Raw genomic sequence first — 18,124 nt, 5'->3', positions numbered from 1 at the left:
TTACCTCTTTGGAGAAGTTTTCCTAGGCATGCAACTAATGTAGACACCCAAGTGCTCCCAATTATACATCATCCTATCTTTTTTTTTTTTTTTTTCAGTACGCGGGCCCCTCTCACTGTTGTGGCCTCTCCCGTTGCGGAGCACAGGCTCCAGACGCGCAGGCTCAGCGGCCATGGCTCACAGGCCCAGCTGCTCCGCGGCATGTGGGATCCTCCCAGACCGGGGCACGAACCCGTGTCCCCTGCATCGGCAGGCGGACTCTCAACTACTGCGCCACCAGGGAAGCGCCATCATCCTATCTTAATCTTCTCCGGAATGTATCACCATCTGTGTCCCCCACTGGATTAAGCACGATTGAAACAAGAACAGTCAAAACTCTGTCCGGGCTTCCCTGGTGGCGTAGTGGTTGAGAGTCCGCCTGCTGATGCAGGGGACGCAGGTTCGTGCCCCGGTCCGGGAAGATCCCACGTGCCGCGGAGCGGCTGGGCGTGTGAGCCATGGCCGCTGAGCCTGCGCGAATGGAGCCTGTGCTCCGCAACGGGAGAGGCCACAACAGTGAGAGGCCCGCGTACCGCAAAGAAACAAACAAACAAAAAAACTCCCTGTCCTCATGGAGTTTGTAGTCTGGTGGATGAAGTAATATAAAATAAAAAGGTAAATAATGTAGCATATTAGAATGTGGTAAATGCTAGAGAGAAATAAAGCAAGAAAGAGTGATAGGGATTGTGTGTGTGTGTGTGTGTGTGTTTTGGGAGGGTGTTTGTAATTTTAAATACGGTGGTCAGGAAGGGCCTCACTAAGAATCGACATTACTCACTGTCATTACTCAATTTTAAGGAGGTAAAGGAAACATCACATGCAAAAGTTCTGAGCTGGGAGTGTGACAGGCAGGCGGTAAGAACACCACAAAGGCCAGTACGGTTGTTACAGAACAAGGGAGGAGGAATGTAGTAGGAAATGAAGTCAGAGCGTGTGGAGGTGGAGGCGGGTCATGAAGTGTAAGGACTTGGATCTTTACTCAAAGAACGAGCAAAAGCTAGTGGAAGGTTTGAGCAAAGTAACATTGTTTAGGCTGTGTTTCCCCATGATCTCTCTGACTGTTGTGTTGAGAACAGACTGCAGGGGGAAGGGTAAAAGCAGGGAGATCTGGGCTTCCCTAGTGGCGCAGTGGTTGAGAGTCCGCCTGCCGATGCAGGGGACACGGGTTCGTGCCCTGGTCCGGGAAGATCCCACATGCCGCGGAGCGGCTGGGCCCGTGAGCCATGGCCGCTGAACCTGCGCGTCTGGAGCCTGTGCTCCGCGATGGGAGGGGCCACAGCAATAAGAGGCCCGCGTACCGCAAAAAAAAAAAAGCAGGGAAATCAATGAAGAGGCTATTGTAATAATCCAAGGAAGAGGAGTGGGACTTCCGTATATTTATATCGCTTCTCTGCGTCTAGAGGGCCCGGCTCGGTACGGCAAATGTTACAAAGCCCTTTGTATACTTATCACTGTGCCTTGTCATGGCGGACATCGAGTACATACTTGTTGATTCTAAAAGATATAAAAAACATACGGAGCTCATTGAACAAAACCGGACCAACGAAGGGGTTTTTCTAAGATAAATTCTCTGGATGTGTGGATCTTTTAATCCAGAATTACTGCACCAATACAGGATTTCTGGCCCTTTTGCACAGTCCTATTTATACCTAAATTCTACTTACCAAAGAAGTGGAGCATTGATGTGTATTTATTTCAGCTTACTTTGTATGGGGGAGGTAACCAACCCAGGCAAAGTTGTGAAGACATTCAATTGCTCCTCACTTTATCAATAACCTATCATTTCAACCTAATATTTACAGAATGTCTACTTCATGCAAAGCATTACACTAGGCATTGGGGAATATTCACGACATCCTCTTCTCAATTTAAATTCGAGTTGGATAGATAAAACAACACACAGAAAGGTAAGTACAAATCCCAGGCAGTGTATGTTAAGGGTTAAATACAGCTATTGAAGTTGGATCCCAAAGAGTGAAGCAAACTTGGAAAATGAATAGGAGAGCAAAGTAATAGGGAATCAGAATGTGAGTTCGATGGTATTGGGTGTGTAATGAATTTCTCAATTTAAATAAAAAATAATAAAACCCAAAGCTACAGAGGAGAAAGCCCAGAGTAGGGACACCAAAACATGTCTCTCAAAGGAAACGTGGATAAAAATCAAGTAGAGACAAGTAGGAAGATAAGAACTTTGTGATCCCTAACAGAAAACAAACTGTACCAGCTGTTCAAGGTAGCTTACATAACTTTATTTGTATTTCTCGCTGACGTTTTTTACAGCCAACAGGTCAAACTGGCAGTCATTATGGGCACTTGCCTGAAAAGTTGGTTATTTCTGAACATCTACCGTGCTCAGAATTGTGCTCTATACTGCTGACATTTCCCTCGGGGTAGTATATAACTTAGAAAACAACAACACACAAAATTGGCAGATAAGCCGCAGTGGCTGAAGTCCAAGTTAGACTCACTAGATAGGGGCTCCGGGCTGGACTCAGTCCAGCGATACTGAACCCATTTCCCCCCGCATTTTATTTACACCCAAAGGTGTGGCAAACAAAACACCGGGATGCCTCCAAGTCAGCTTCTCTTTTATTGCACTGTATGTACTATTTGGACTCTAACCCATGGCAGACAAGGAAGCAGACCTTGAGAAATAGCTGGCACTGACCCCGCTGAGCCGGGCGACCAGGGAAGGTCACAGACGGCCCCTCTGGCCGCGTGGGCCCCTCTCGGCCATCACCGGATCGAGGCGGGGCCTGTGCGAAGTCCACACCGGCCCTGGAGGCCGGGGACACGCGGGCCGAGGGAGCAGAAGGTCTCTCCTTCTCTCTTCCCCATTTCCCGGCCCCCCAACCCCGGCGGCGGGGCAGAGGCGGCCAGATCCACCCGGGAATTTTGGAAGCACACACTCTGCCCCCTCCCTCTCTGCTCGTCTCGCAGCAAGCCACTGGCGGTCCGAGTCCCCGAGGCCGTGCAGGGCGCCCCGCCGGGGGAGCAGCCAGCAGCGGACCAGCCACTAGCCCAGCGGAGCCGCCAGCGCGCCCCGCACGCAGACGCAAGGCCGACGGCGACGCCAGGGGCGCGCGAACCAGAAAATGGCGGCGGACTGACTCCTCTCGCTTCCCGTTCTCGCCCACGCACGCCCGGCCGGGAACCCGGAAAACGCGCCGCGGCCGCAGAACAGCCTCCTACGCAGAACAGCCTCCTACGCCGAGCGCGACGCTAGTCCCGGGGTGAGTCGGCTGGCGGTCGCGGCGGTGGGCTCGTCGGCCGAGGAGGGGATGCGGTGTTTCTGGCCCCGTGTCAGAGTCAGACGGGCGGGACCGGCTCCGGTAACCCTGTCGCGCGGGTCTTCACCGCGGAGGGTCGGGCTGGGCGGCTGGCAGTGCCCTGCGCGCTGCGACCCGGGAACGAGGGATGGTCGGGAGTCGCAGCCCTCGGGCAAACCGGCGCTGTCCCCGGAGGAAGCCCCGCTGTCGACCACCGCCTCGTCCGGTGCTGTCTTGGCTCGTGCGACCTCCTCGCCCGGGGGCGAGCGCCGCCTTCGCGCAGTGGAATCCGGGGACGTTTCTTTCTTGGTGTTTTAAATGACGGGTTCTTTAAATTTAATGACAGACCTCCGTGGCCCTCCCGGGCTCTGAACATCGTCTTTTGAGATGCAGAGTCATTTACTGCAGTGTGAAACGGTAGGAAACGTTTGTCCTCAGAATTGCAACAGCATCGTGATGGCTTCTTGGGAAGCGAACGAAGAGTTAATAACACCAGGACCCATGCCTGTGGATGTTTCTGGGAATGATTGGTTTCACGCGGGCCTGTGGCTTAAATTGGGTCACTCTCTACTAACGATGTAAATTATGAATGTGGCTGTGGCATCTCTGTATCCTTTGTTTTTGCTCTTGTTGATGCTTCTCGAGTTTGATGGAGCAAAAGTTTTGAGGTTTTGACTAATGTGTAAGTTAATAGATGGGGTTACATTTATAAACCAAGAGGGTTGCAGGGTTTTTGTTTTCCCAGCTTTATTGGGGTATATGTGACAAATAGAAATTGTATACATTTAGAGCATAAAACTTGATGTTTTGATTACACCCACTTATTTTCTTAATAGATCTTAGATCAGACATTAGGGGGACCAAAAATAAAATTAGGCAGACCAGGCTGAGTACTCTGATTAGGGTGTCACAAGCTGAAGTTCAGGTGTTATCCAGTTTGGGCTCTATTCTCTGGGGAAGAATCAACTTCCGGGATACTTTAGTTTGTTTTCCAGGTTTGTTTCCTTCTTGCAGTTTCCGTGTATGCCCACCCGCACTCCATCGAAATGCCACCAAGAATGTGTTGAATCCTTCTCAAGCTTCAAATCTCTGATTTCTTCTGCTACTGCATCTCTCAGGCTTCTTTGTTTATTAAGCGCTCATGTAATTACATTGGGCCCACCAGTTAATCCAGGACAATCGCCCTATCTTGACATCAGCTGATGTTAATTACACCTGCAAAATCCCTCTTGTGAGCCCATCTGACATTGTTCAAAATAGAGTAATGCCTGTCAAAGGCCACTATCATGTCTCTTTGAGACACCCAAGGACTGAAAAATTACTGAAGACAAAAAGTTACAGATTCTCAGAAGAACCACATCCTATAGAAACACAGCAAGCCAGAATACAACTGTGGGCCAAAATAGATGTGAACCCACCCGCTCTTTCCTGCACTTTGCCCTTTGAAACCCGTTAAAAGACTCAGACCGCCACCCTTCAGGGCCGATGCCACTCTATGTGTCTGGCCCCTTTCCTCCCTTGGAAAGTGAATAAAAACTTTCTTTTCTTCCCTTGTTAATACTTCTGTGAATTCTTTCACAACCTGCATCTGCTCAGCTAACACCTCTTGCTGTAACTTAACCACTCAGTTTATGTTACATCCAGGGTTGGAGATGCAGTTTTTTCTTAATAGAGAAAAAGTAATACATGTGATCAGTGCGTATTGCCCTTTGGTATAATGACAGAATCGGAGGAAGTAAAATGTAGGAAGCTTGAGTTTCATTTCTCTTTTGGTTCTGCTTAGTCTTCAAGTCTTCCCTGGAGCTGTTATATGTAGTACTGATGGGTACTTTTACCTTTAAAGCTTTTATCTTTTTTTAGCCACATGGAAGTTAATATTTGAGGCATTGGATTTTTTTTTCCTTTTGACTTGTTTAATTTGGAGGAGGAAGAGCAATCCCTTCTACTAATAACAATAGATAAAACTTATAAAGCACGTACTATTCCATTGCTTTATTAATTCATTTAATCTGCAGAACAAACCTGTGAGGTGAATACTGTTATTCTCATTATACAGATGAGAAAAGTTAAATGAATATCTCAGATAGCTGTACAGGAGTATTTGCTATTATTTGATATAGTATTTTTTTTTTTTTTTTTTTTTTGGTGGTACGCGGGCCTATCACTGTTGTGGCCTCTCCCGTTGCGGAGCGAAAGCTCTGGACGCACAGGCTCAGTGGCCATGACTTACGGGCCCAGCCGCTCTGCGGCATGTGGGATTTTCCCGGACCGGGGCACGAACCTGTGTCCCCTGCATCGGCAGGCGGACTCTCAACCACTGCGCCACCAGGGAAGCCCTGATATAGTATTTTAATAACAAATTTTTGTTTCTGTGTTTTTTGGCTGTGCCGCCTGGCTTGCGGGATCCCTGTACCCCGACCAGGGATTGAACACAGACCACAGCAGTGAAACCACTAGGCCACCAGGGAACTCGCAGTAATAAGTATTTTTAATAAATTTTCCAAATTAGAAGTTTTCTAATGATGTAGTTTTAAAATCAATATTTCCTGTACTCATAATCCAAAATTATTTAGTAAAGTACATTAGATAAGAACTGGAGTCAGATCTTTGTTATAGCATCCTGTTATTTGGTAAATATCAGTAAAATAATTTATGTACTTAAAAATAGTTATAAGAAGGGGCTTCCCTGGTGGCGCAGTGGTTGAGAGTCCGCCTGCCGATGCAGGGGACACGGGTTCGTGCTCCGGTTCCGGGAAGATCCCGCATGCCGCGGAGCGGCTGGGCCCGTGAGCCATGGCCGCTGAGCCTGCGCGTCCGGAGCCTGTGCTCCGCAACGGGAGAGGCCACAACAGTAAGAGGCCCGCGTACCGCAAAAAAAAAAAAAAAAAAATAGTTATAAGAAAAATGGTGCTTATTTTCCTTTCCCTCTATTTTGATTTTACACAGGTCAGGTGCCTCAGTTTCAATCTGGGAATTCTTTAAATGAAACTTGTTTAAACTCTTAGACCATACCCAAAAGAGAGACCCCAGTCAACAGTAAGGTGGAAAAGAATGATGTCCTTAAACAGTCTACAGAATGTCATCTGTAACCCGGTAAGTAATTTCTATAAAACCACTTTTTGCCTATGCCAGGGTTGAGAGCAAGTCCAACTGGATAGTAATTATCCACTGCTGGGGGATAGGGGCAGAAGTAAAATTCAGTAAACATAAAGCACCTGCTATGTGGTGGGACTGCAGTGGGCCCTGACTGAAAACCAGATCCAGCCCTTGGAGCTCCACAGATGTTTAAGTTCCCTAGTCAGCCCTCCTCGGTACCCAAGGTTCTGCATCTGAGGATTCAGCCAACTGCCCATCAGGTGGTGTGTGTTTATTGAAAAAAATCTGAGTATAAGTGGATTCAAACCTGCACAGTTCAAACCTGTGTTGTTCAAGGGTCAACTGTATAAGACGATAAGACGTGTTATGAACGGAGAACTTGGGAGGACAGTGGAGGGAAGGCTCAGACCATCCTAAGACATAATTTTCAGGGGAAAGTGGATTTCTTTGTCTACACATTTTAATTTTCTTTTTAAATTAGACCTGTTCACGAGAAGTTAATTTCTCAGCTTTTCCCTCTGCCTTTCAAATCCTGCTTGGTAGTTGAGCAGGGGAATGTCAAAAGCCAGTGGTGAGATGGAGAATGAGGAAAACTAATGGTCACGTCCCAGCCTCAGGCTGGTCCAGGAACCCCTGAATATAATTGCTGGAAATTTCAGTATACGTCCTGGGAAGTAATGAACTTGTTCAGTTTCATGTGGTGTGAGAATCTTTAGAAATGTCTAGTTTCCATGTGTCTGAAGCTGAATCCTGAATTTAGGTCTGAGACAAAGTTGCTGCCATTTTTTGTTTTTTCTTGTAAACCCTTTATAGGAGATTCTTGGTAAGGCTTCAAGTAAGGCTTTAAACCAGTCTTATTAGTGTAAGTGGATTCAATTTTTTGTTATTTACTTGTAGCTGTAGCTCTTTCTTTTCCCCCTAAGGTTTACTGTCATTGTGCAGGAATGAGGCTTAGAAGAAATAGCCTTCAATCGTAGTATGTTTAAAAAGGAAGACTTGATGAATTTGAAGTCAGCTAGACATTTAAAATAATTTTGGGCATCTTAAGAGTTAAAAACATCTCAAAGTTGTAGACTGACTTTCTGCGAAGATTTAAAAAAAAAAAAACAACGCTGCCTGCCAAGGGGGACTGAAGTAATGTTGGTGCAAGCCAGGAGGCTTGGATGGTCGGGTTAATGCCCTTCAGTTCTGCCCTTCATCACAGAGATGTCTTATTTGAATGTTATTTAGAAAATAATTTTATAGCTTAAAATTCCTGCATGTCTTGGTATTAGAGTGTAATGATGATTCCTGTAATTTCTGGGGTTAGCACCCTCGACTACAGAGTTGAAACAAAAATCAGCTGACGTTTCATTTCCTGAGGACAGGGGCCTGCAGAAGTAGTGCTGCTTTCGAGCAGCAGCTGCATTCAGGGCTCCCGGTGGCCTTGTGCTGTTCTGAGGATAGGTCGTGATAACTTTCCAAAGTAAATATTTCGTTGCATTCTGGTTACTTTGTTAGTGATCAGTTCAACAACAGGGAAGTGTTTATTGAGTTTCTGCTATACTCTTTATTAAGCCTTGTGAAGACAGGGAACTGCCATCTTTCTGTTTTTATTTCTTAATGTTTCCAAAGTTTTGGTCCACATTTATTGCCTCTTATACCGTAAAATGTTAAATTTTAATTCGTATAACCCTGCATACTATTCATTAATATCAGTAAAAAACTTAGCTTTAGGGCACTTTTTTATTTTGAGAGCATGAAGTACAGAATGTGTCAATGATAAAGCTGAAGCCTCTTGCAAAATGATTTTTTAAATGAAATGCATAAAATCTTTTTGAATAACATAGTATGCTCTATTTACTTGTGTGATGTCGAAAGTGTAACTATTTTTTTAAAAAAGTGTAACTATTGTAACAATATATTCCAAAAACAAGCTGGATTACTTTGAGGATGTTGAATAGCATTCACAATGACTTTGTTTTAGTTTGGTTTGGGGCAGCTGCCAACCAGGTAAAACAGTGTTATTAAAATTAATTCAATAAAAATGACTTAAAATATATTTTAAAAATTGTGGTAGACAAATTCTGTCCATATAGATATATATATATTTTTTTGTGGTACGCGGGCCTCTCACTGTTGTGGCCTCTCCTGTTGCGGAGCACAGGCTCCGGACACGCAGGCTCAGCGGCCATGGCTCATGGGCCCAGCCGCTCCGCGGCATGTGGGATCCTCCCAGACCGGGGCATGAACCCATGTCCCCTGCATCGGCAGGCAGACTCTCAACCACTGCGCCACCAGGGAAGCCCTCTGTCCATATTAACTCTTGGAAAAGATAAATTGTATAACTGGCCTGTGTAATTTTTTCCTACTTAGTATATTTCATTGACTAGTTCAGTTGATAGAATTCCAAGACTTAAAAAAGTCCGGCTCACTTTTCTTTTCCTTTTTTTAAAAAAATTAATTTATTTTATTTTATTTTTGGCTGCGTTGGGTCTTTGTTGCTGCACGTGGGCTTTCTCCAGTTGTGGCAAGCGAGGGCTACTCTTCGTTGCAGAGCACGGGCTTCTCATTGTGGTGGCTTCTCTTGTTGAGGAGCACGGGCTCTAGGTGCATGGGCTTCAGTAGTTGTGACACATGGGCTCAGTAGTTGTGGCTCATGGGCTCTAGAGCACAGGCTCAGTAGTTGTGGTGCACAGGGTTAGTTGCTCCGCGGCATGTGGGATCTTCCTGGACCAGGGCTCGAACCTGTGTCCCCTGCATTGGCAGGTGGATTCTTAACCACTGCACCACCAGAGGAGCCCGGCTCAGTTTTCTTTCCGCTCAAATTGAGTGAATAATTTGGAAGACGGTATCTTCATACCAGAAATGCTCTCAGTGAAATCTCTTGTTTGGCAACTCAATATCTGCTTAAATATTTTATTATTGCTGTTTATAGAGTTAAAACGTGATTAAGTGTTAGTTGAGAAGTTATTTAGAAATTAAACCGATTGGTTGTCACTCCTAATTAACAAAACACTTATTAACATTAATCCCACCTGGCCCTGAAAAGCTCATCTGTTCCAATTTCCTTCAGAACCTTACTTCCACACTGATCCTTTTTTCCTTAGTATTCTAAGTACTTCCGTTTCTACCTTGCAATTTAACCTTACAAAACAAAACAATAAAATCTTTTCTTTTTAACCTCTGAAGGTCCTTCCCCGTCTTTGTTCCCTTGTTCTTCTTTTGCTGACTTACCTTTTTTGTTTTTTTAATATTTTATTTATTTTTTATTTTTAATTTTGGCTGTGTTGGGTCTTAGTTGCAGCACGCGGGATCTTTCGTTGTGGTGCGCGGGCTTCTCTCTAGTTGTGACTAGAGTTGTGTGGGTTTTCTCTCTCTAGTTGTGGGGCGCAGGCTCCAGAGCATGTGGGCCTTGTAGTTTGTGGCACTCGGGCTTAGTTGCCCCACGGCACGTGGGACCTTAGCTCCCCCACCAGGGATCGAACCTGCGTGCCCTGCCTCAGGAGCCGGATTCTTTACCACTGGACCACCAGGGAAGTCCCTGACCTCCATCTTGAGAGAGTCGATTTCTGCTGCCTTAATTTCCTCACCATGGCTCTGCCCTCTGATTTTTTTTTTCTGAATCCTAATTCTTTTTTTTAATTCTAATTTTATATTGGAGTACGGTTGATTTACAATGTTCTTTTAGTTTTAGGTATACAGCACAGTGAATGAGTTTTACATATACACATATCTATTCTTTTTCAGATTCTTTTCCCACATAGGTTATTACAGAATATTGAGTAGAGTTCCCTGTGCTCTACAGTAGGTCCTTGTTGATTATCTATTTTATATATAATAGTGTGTATCTATTAATCCCAAGCGCCTAATTTATCCCTCCCTGCCCTCTGATTTTTTACTCTCTTAATTTCTTTATCAATCTTGTCTTCAGTGTCTGTCTTTATTTCTCTGATGTCTTTACTGACCAGAATATGAATACAGTTTGCATACAGTCTGCGTACAGTTCTGCCCTCTCACCCAGGGTGAATCTCCAGCCCTCTTAGATGCCCTGCCAGCCCTTGAAGACTGTGAGTTCAAAATGAAACTCCCATCGTCCTTCCCAAACCAGCTTCCGTTTTGTGGTTTTCCATTTCGCTCAGTGTCCTTCCACGCTGTCAGGCCCCTAACAGTTTGAAGATAATCTGTCTTTAAAATTTTAAATTCATTGATGTCATCAAACTCAGTGGCTTTTCCTTTTTTATTATTATTTTAAAAGTATAAAGAAAATATGTGTAAATCATTTTTAAAAATTCAAGCAGTATTTAAGGGTTTCATTAAAACATGAATTTTGGGCTTCCCTGGTGGCGCAGTGGTTAAGAATCCGCCTGCCAATGCAGGGGACACGGGTTCAAGCCCTGGTCTGGGAAGATCCCACATGCTGCGGAGCAGCTAAGCCCATACGCCACAACTACTGAGCCTGTGCTCTAGAGCCCGTGTGCCACAGCTACTGAAGCCCATGTGCCTAGAGCCCGTGCTCTGCAACAAGAGAAGCCATCGCAATGAGAAGACCGTGCACTGCAACTAAGAGTAGCCCCAGCTCACTGCAACTAGAGAAAGCCCATGCACAGCAACAAAAGACGCAACACAGCCTAAATAAATAAATAAATAATAAAATAAATAAATTTATTTAAAAAAAAACCCATGAATTTTCCTTCTACCTGGTGCTCAGTTGCCCTCCCTAAAGGCAATCATTTCCTCCCAGATTTTTGTATATCCTTCCTGAGAATATGTGTGTTGTGTGTGCATGTGTTGTGTGTGTCACCTTTTGTATACCCTGTTTCTTTACATGCATGTATCATACCATATAAACTGCTATACCTTGCTTTTTTCATTTAACACATTTTGCAGATACCAGCATGTTTAGAGTTTACTCACTTATTTTTAATGGCTGCATAATTTGTCCACTGTATGGAGGTACTGTAACTTATTTAACCAGTCCCCTGTTAAAGAGCTATTTCCTTTCATGATTGTATCCAGTGCTGTGCTGTACATCCTTGTAGATGCATCTTTCTGCACATGTGCTAGTATTTTACAGGATAAATCTGTAGAAGTGGAATCACTGGATCAGAGGGTATGATATCCATTTTAGTATCATTTGGGGGGCAGCCGGGGGGATCTTCCTTATTTTTCCATGTTAAAGACATTGACAGTCCTCCCGTTTTTGAAATCAACTTCCTTGATACACCTGCCCTCTCTGATAGATCCTTCTCTCTTCTTTCTCTTCTCACCCCCTGCATCGAGGTCTCCCACACACCCTCAGTTTTGATGATTCACCAGCATAGAGTCATACCCATGGCTGTGATATATCCCAGTGAAAGGACGTAAAGCAAAATCACAAAGGGAAAAGGCACATGGGGCGAAGTGCAGGGGGAAACAGCGCAGGATTTCAAGGGTATTCGGCCAGTGGAGTCACACACGATGGGCTTAATCTCCCAGCAACTAGTTGTGACAGCACGTGTGAAATGTTCTTTACCAGGGAAGCTCATTAGGGACTCACTGCCCAGGGTTTTTATTGAGGGCTTGATGCGTAGATAGCGTCTGCCTAGCACATACCCAAACTCCAGACTCTAAACAGGAAAGCAGGTTTTTAGCATAAACCATAGTGTTTGCACAAACAGTTTAGGTGGGTAACCCACCCTTCTCACCTAGGGTGGTGGGTGCTCTCTCCAAATCCAAGTTCCTAGACAGCAGCTGTGGGCCAGCCTTGGATGGAGGCCTTTCAAAGATAGCAGCCAGGTGTGCTGTGTTAACTCTTTCTGCACACCCCCTAATCTGACAGCCTTTGAGGCTTTGCTCCTGACTTTTCCTCTCTCTCAGTTTATCTAGTAGCTCTCATTGTACTTAGTAATCATCTCTACTCTGACTTCTGAGTCTTGGCCATTCACTTAATGTTGGTCCTGAGTGTTCCGCTCCTTTCAGTATGTTCCCTCTTAGATGTCCTGCCAACCCTTTACACTAAAAGTATTCCAAGCCAAACTCAGCAACTTCCCTCTGAAATCTTTCTTCCCCAGTGTTACCATTGTAGGTGGTGGCCCGGGATAGACAGCTTCCTTTGAAATAGCTCGTGTTTATCTCCTGCCTCCCCTTCCCCCTCAGTGTCTGCCGCCATCAGCCTGGATTATGTCCTTATCTCCTTGTGCTAGGCTTCCCGGAAGGAGTCAGTCTCACAAATAATCCCCTGCCCTCCAGTGAATTTTACCCCCACTGGATTGTTGTTCCCAACCCCCGCTTTCCTTATGTCCTTCCAAAATCTGACCCTAACTCTGTCTGTCTTTAATTGCTCCCTTACTATTTACTGGCTCCCAGATACGTTTTGTCTTTTCCTGCCTCTCTGCTTTTGTAAACGGACATTTCTACCTGAACTGGCTTCCTTCTCCTCTCTGCCTAACCATATTCTTCCCAGCTCAAATCATACCTCGTTATAAACTTTGGCCACCTCAGTTATTATTTTTTATACATTTTTCTGAAGCATTTATTCGACACTTACTGCCCCATTTCTGTGGATGTTGAATTGGTCAGGGTTTGTGGTTGTAAACATGGAAGCCAACCCCTAATTTAAGCAGAAAAGAAATTTATTAAGTGATATCTATCAGCAGGCAGGACTGAAGAACCAGGCTTGTCAACTACAGCATCACAGACAACAGCCAAAATCAGGCTGCAGGGCTGTTCTAAGAGACGTCTGTCGCCACCACTGAACAAACGTGGTACTTCTTGCACTGGCGACACCACCGGTGCCACTGCTGCCTCTGACCCTAGATGTAGCTGCTGCCCCCTGGCCAGAGTGAATACTGCATGATTCTGGCTGCTGCTTGTCACGAGTCCTAACTCAGAGTCTGAGCTGGGGGTACTGATGGACAGATTTTCATCGTATGCTCTCGCCACAGTTCAGATGAGGTCTCATGTTTATAAGGTAGAGGATTTTCCACCTGTGGAAGGAGATTCCAATTTGAACCGCTAAACAGTGTCACATTTCCTCTCTAATCTTTCCATAGGTATCTGACTTCTTCCCAACTGTATCAGCTCCTCCCGGATGGACGGGACTCATACTTCTTTCCAGCTGCAGGCTACCTTAACATGACCCTGGTGTAGAGCAGACATTTAATGAATGCCATAAAAAAGGCAAAGCAATATGAATCAGCTAGGATGTTTGGGCAGGTAACACCAAACCTAACTAGGGCTTAAGCTTATGGTATTGTCTCTAGTGTGTTCAGATCTGTACTTTATTGTTTTACATCAATTATTTTTGAAACAACAAAGCCTCAAAGCTTGGAGTTGCCTAGAAAACCACCTTCTGCCTTTCCTCAGGAGCAATGTTTGGGAGTAAGTGAGCGGGCTGTCGGGCGTTTGTTTCCTTCACCTGGTCCAAAAAGTTGAGTATTGTTGACATAAGTTAGGATACTTTCCTAAGTAGACAGCGTTAATATGGACAACTGAAACAGCAAATGGCCCAAGTTTGCAGCGCAGTTGTTTCTCAGACTGGAACAACTCATTAACAGTTGTAACAACCTATTAGCAGTGATGGGAATAGATGGTTGGTCTCAAAAAGCTCTTTGCACTTTGCTGTACAGCAGACATGGGGACAGCATTGTAAATCAGCTATACTTAAATTAAAAAGAAAAACTCTCACCCTAAAGTTAAATATATAATAAAAAAAATCTGTGGTTATAAACATTATAAGTACTTATTATATAAATCTGGAAAATATACAACTATATGAAGAAGAAAATTAAAATGTCATCCCTCAAGAAAAGTGCTGTAATATTTTTGGCTTATCTCTTTTTTTTTAACATCTTTATGGAGTATAATTGCCTTACAATGGTGTTAGTTTCTGCTTTTTAACAAAGTGAATCAGCTATACATATGTTCCCATATCTCTTCCTTCTTGCGTCTCCCTCCCTCCCACCCTCCCTATCCCACCCCTCTAGGTGGTCACAAAGCACCGAGCTGATCTCCGTATGCTATGCGGCTGCCTCCCACTAGCTATTTATTTTACGTTTTGTAGTGTATATATGTCCATGACACTCTCTCACTTTGTCACAGCTTACCCTTCCCCCTCCCCATATCCTCAAGTCCATGCTCTAGTAGGTCTGTGTCTTTATTCCCGTCTTGCCCCTAGGTTCTTCATGACCTTTTTTTTTTTTCTTAGATTCCATATATATGTGTTACCATATGGTATTTGTTTTTCTCTTTCTGACTTACTTCACTCTGTATGACAGACTCTAGGTCCATCCACCTCACTACAAATAACTCAATTTCGTTTCCTTTTATGGCTGAGTAATATTCCATTGTATATATGTGCCACATCTTCTTTATCCATTCATCTCTTGATGGACACTTAGGTTGCTTCCATGTCCTGGCGATTGTAAATAGAGCTGCAGTGAACATTTTGGTACATGACTTTTTGAATTATGGTTTTCTCAGGCCCAGTAGTGGGATTGCTGGGTCGTATGGTAGTTCTGTTTTTAGTTTTTTAAGGAACCTCCATACTGTTCTCCATAGTGGCTGTATCAATTTACATTCCCACCAACAGTGCAAGAGTGTTCCCTTTTCTGCACACCCTCTCCAGCATTTATTTTTTCTAGATTTTTTGATGATGGCCATTCTGACCAGTGTGAGATGATATCTCATTGTAGTTTTGATTTGCATTTCTCTAATGATTAATGATGTTGAGCATTCTTTCATGTGTTTGTTGGCAATCTGTATATCTTCTTTGGAGAAATGTCTGTTTAGGTCTTCTGCCCATTTTTGGATTGGGTTGTTTGTTTTTTTGATATTGAGCTGCATGAGCTGCTTGTAAATTTTGAAGATTAATCCTTTGTCAGTTGCTTCATTTGCAAATATTTTCTCCCATTCTGATGGCTCTTTTGGTCTTGTTTATGGTTTCCTTTGCTGTGCAAAAGCTTTTAAGTTTCATTAGGTCCCATTTGTTTATTTTTGTTTTTATTTCCATTTCTCTAGGAGGTGGGTCAAAAAGGATCTTGCTGTGATTTATATCATAGAGTGTTCTGCCTATGTTTTCCTCTAAGAGTTTGATAGTGTCTGGCCTTACATTTAGGTCTTTAATCCATTTTGAGTTTATTTTTGTGTATGGTGTTACAGAGTGTTCTAATCTCATACTTTTACATGTACCTGTCCGGTTTTCCCAGCATCACTTATTGAAGAGGCTGTCTTTTCTCCACCGTATATTCTTGCCTCCTTTATCAAAGATAAGGTGACCATATGTGCGTGGGTTTATCTCTGGGCTTTCTGTTCTGTTCCATTGATCTATATTTCTGTTTTTGTGCCAGTACCATACCGTCTTGATTACTGTAGCTTTGTAGTATAGTCTGAAGTCAGGGAGCCTGATTCCTCCAGCTCCATTTTTTGTTCTCCAGATTGCTTTGGCTATTCAGGGTCTTTTGTGTTTCCATACAAATGGTGAAATTTTTTGTTCCAGTTCTGTGAAAAATGCCAGTGGTAGTTTGATAGGGATTGCATTAAATCTGTAGATTGCTTTGGGTAGTATAGTCATTTTCACAATGTTGATTCTTCCAATCCAAGAACATGGTATATCTCTGCATCTATTTGTATCACCTTTAATTTCTTTCATCAGTGTCTTATAATTTTCTGCATACAGGTCTTTTGTCTCCCTAGGTAGGTTTATTCCTAGATATTTTATTCTTTTTGTTGCAGTAGTAAATGGGAGTGTTTTCTTAATTTCACTTTCAGAGTTTTCATCATTCATGTATAGGAATGCCAGAGATTTATGTGCATTAATTTTGAATCCTGCTACTTTACTGAATTCATTGATTAGCTCTAGTAGTTTTCTGGTAGCATCTTTAGGATTCTTTATGTATAGTATCATGTCATCTGCAAACAGTGACAGCTTTACTTTTTCTTTTCCAATTTGCATTCCTTTTATTTCTTTTTCTTCTCTGATTGCTGTGGCTAAAACTTCCAAAACTATGTTGAATAATAGTGGTGCGAGTGGGCGACCTTGTCTTGTTCCTGATCTTAGTGGAAATGGTTTCAGTTTTTCACCATTGAGGATGATGTTGGCTGTGGGTTTGTCATATATGGCCTTTATTATGTTGAGGAAAGTTCCCTCTGTGCCTACTTTCTGCAGGGTTTTTATCATAAATGGGTGTTGAATTTTGTTGAAAGCTTTCTCTGCATCGATGGAGATGATCATATGGTTTTTCTCCTCCAGTTTGTTAATATGGTGTATCACATTGATTGATTTGCGTATATTGAAGAATCCTTGCATTCCTGGAATAAACCCCACTTGATCATGGTGTGTGATACTTTTAATGTACTGTTGGATTCTGTTTGCTAGTATTTTGTTGAGGATTTTTGCATCTATGTTCATCAGTGATACTGGCCTGCAGTTTTCTTTCTTTGTGACATCTTTGTCTGGTTTGGTATCAGGGTGATGGTGGCCTTGTAGAATGAGTTTGGGAGTGTTCCTCCCTCTGCTATATTTTGGAAGAGTTTGAGAAGGATAGGTGTTAGCTCTTCTCTAAATGGTTGATAGAATTCGCCTGTGAAGCCATCTGGTCCTGGGCTTTTGTTTGTTGGAAGATTTTTTTTTTTTTTTTTTGCGGTATGCGGGCCTCTCACTGTTGTGGCCTCTCCTGTTGCGGAGCACAGGCTCCAGACGCGCAGGCTCAGTGGCCATGGCTTACGGGCCCAGCCGCTCTGCGGCACGTGGGATCTTCCCGGACCGGGGCACGAACCCGTGTTCCCTGCATCGGCAGGCTGACTCTCAACCACTGCACCACCAGGGAAGCCCATGTTTGTTGGCAGATTTTTAATCACAGTTTCAATTTCAGTGCTTGTGATTGGTCTGTTCATATTTTCTATTTCTTCCTGGTTCAGGCTCGGCAGGTTGTGCATTTCTAAGAATTTGTCCATTTCTTCCTGGTTTTATCCTACTGTCCATTTTATTGGCATACAGTTGCTTGTAGTAATCTCTCATGATCCTTTTCATTTCTGCAGTGTCAGTTGTTACTTCTTTTTCATTTCTAATTCTATTGATTTGAGTCTTCTCCCTTTTTTTCTTGATGAGTCTGGCTAATGGTTTATCAATTTTGTTTATCTTCTCAAAGAACCAGCTTTTAGTTTTATTGATCTTTGCTATCGTTTCCTTCATTTCTTTTTCATTTATTTCTGATCTGATCTTTATGATTTCTTTCCTTCTGCTAACTTTGGGAGTTTTTTTTTCTTCTTTCTCTAATTGCTTTAGATGCAAGGTTAGGTTTATTTGAGATGTTTCCTGTTTCTTAAGGTAGGATTGTATCACTGTAAACTTCCCTCTTAGAAATGCTTTTGCTGCATCCCATAGGTTTTGGGTCGTCGTGTCTCCATTGTCATTTGTTTCTAGGTATTTTTTGATTTCCTCTTTGATTTCTTCAGTGATCACTTCGTTATTAAGTAGTGTATTGTTTAGCCTCCATGTGTTTGTATTTTTTACAGATCTTTTCCTGTAATTGATATCTAGTTTCATAGCGTTGTGTTCGGAAAAGATACTTGATATGATTTCAATTTTCTTAATTTTACCAGGGCTTGATTTGTGACCCAAGATAATGATCTATTGTGGAGAATGTTGCATCAGCACTTGAGAAGAATGTGTATTCTGTTGTTTTTGGATGGAATGTCCTATAAATATCAATTAAGTCCATCTTGTCTAATGTATCATTTAAAACTTGTGTTTCTTTATT

General features: G+C 43.4%; 1 protein-coding gene across 7 annotated transcripts in view; it reads left to right on the top strand.

The window, feature by feature from the left end:
- Positions 1-2,754: 2,754 nt before the first annotated feature.
- Positions 2,755-18,124, top strand: part of LGALS8 (galectin 8) — a 31,478-nt gene continuing 16,108 nt past the window's right edge. For 2 of the 7 annotated variants that reach the window (XM_067711012.1, XM_067711006.1), the window contains exons 1-2: positions 6,260-6,401; positions 13,418-13,580. In XM_067711012.1, the coding sequence (XP_067567113.1) occupies positions 13,527-13,580 (54 nt within the window). In that variant the 5' untranslated portion in view covers positions 6,260-6,401; positions 13,418-13,526. Of the gene's footprint in view, positions 3,372-3,460; positions 3,726-6,254; positions 6,402-13,417; positions 13,581-18,124 lie in introns of those variants that run through there. The other 5 variants (XM_067711007.1, XM_067711008.1, XM_067711009.1 and 2 more) reach the window with 5 other exon arrangements.

Source organism: Pseudorca crassidens, chromosome 16, assembly GCF_039906515.1.
Source record: "Pseudorca crassidens isolate mPseCra1 chromosome 16, mPseCra1.hap1, whole genome shotgun sequence".
Lineage (NCBI taxonomy): Eukaryota > Metazoa > Chordata > Mammalia > Artiodactyla > Delphinidae > Pseudorca > Pseudorca crassidens.
Note: the sequence above shows the minus strand (reverse complement) of the source record. Positions and strands in the feature narration are given on the sequence as shown.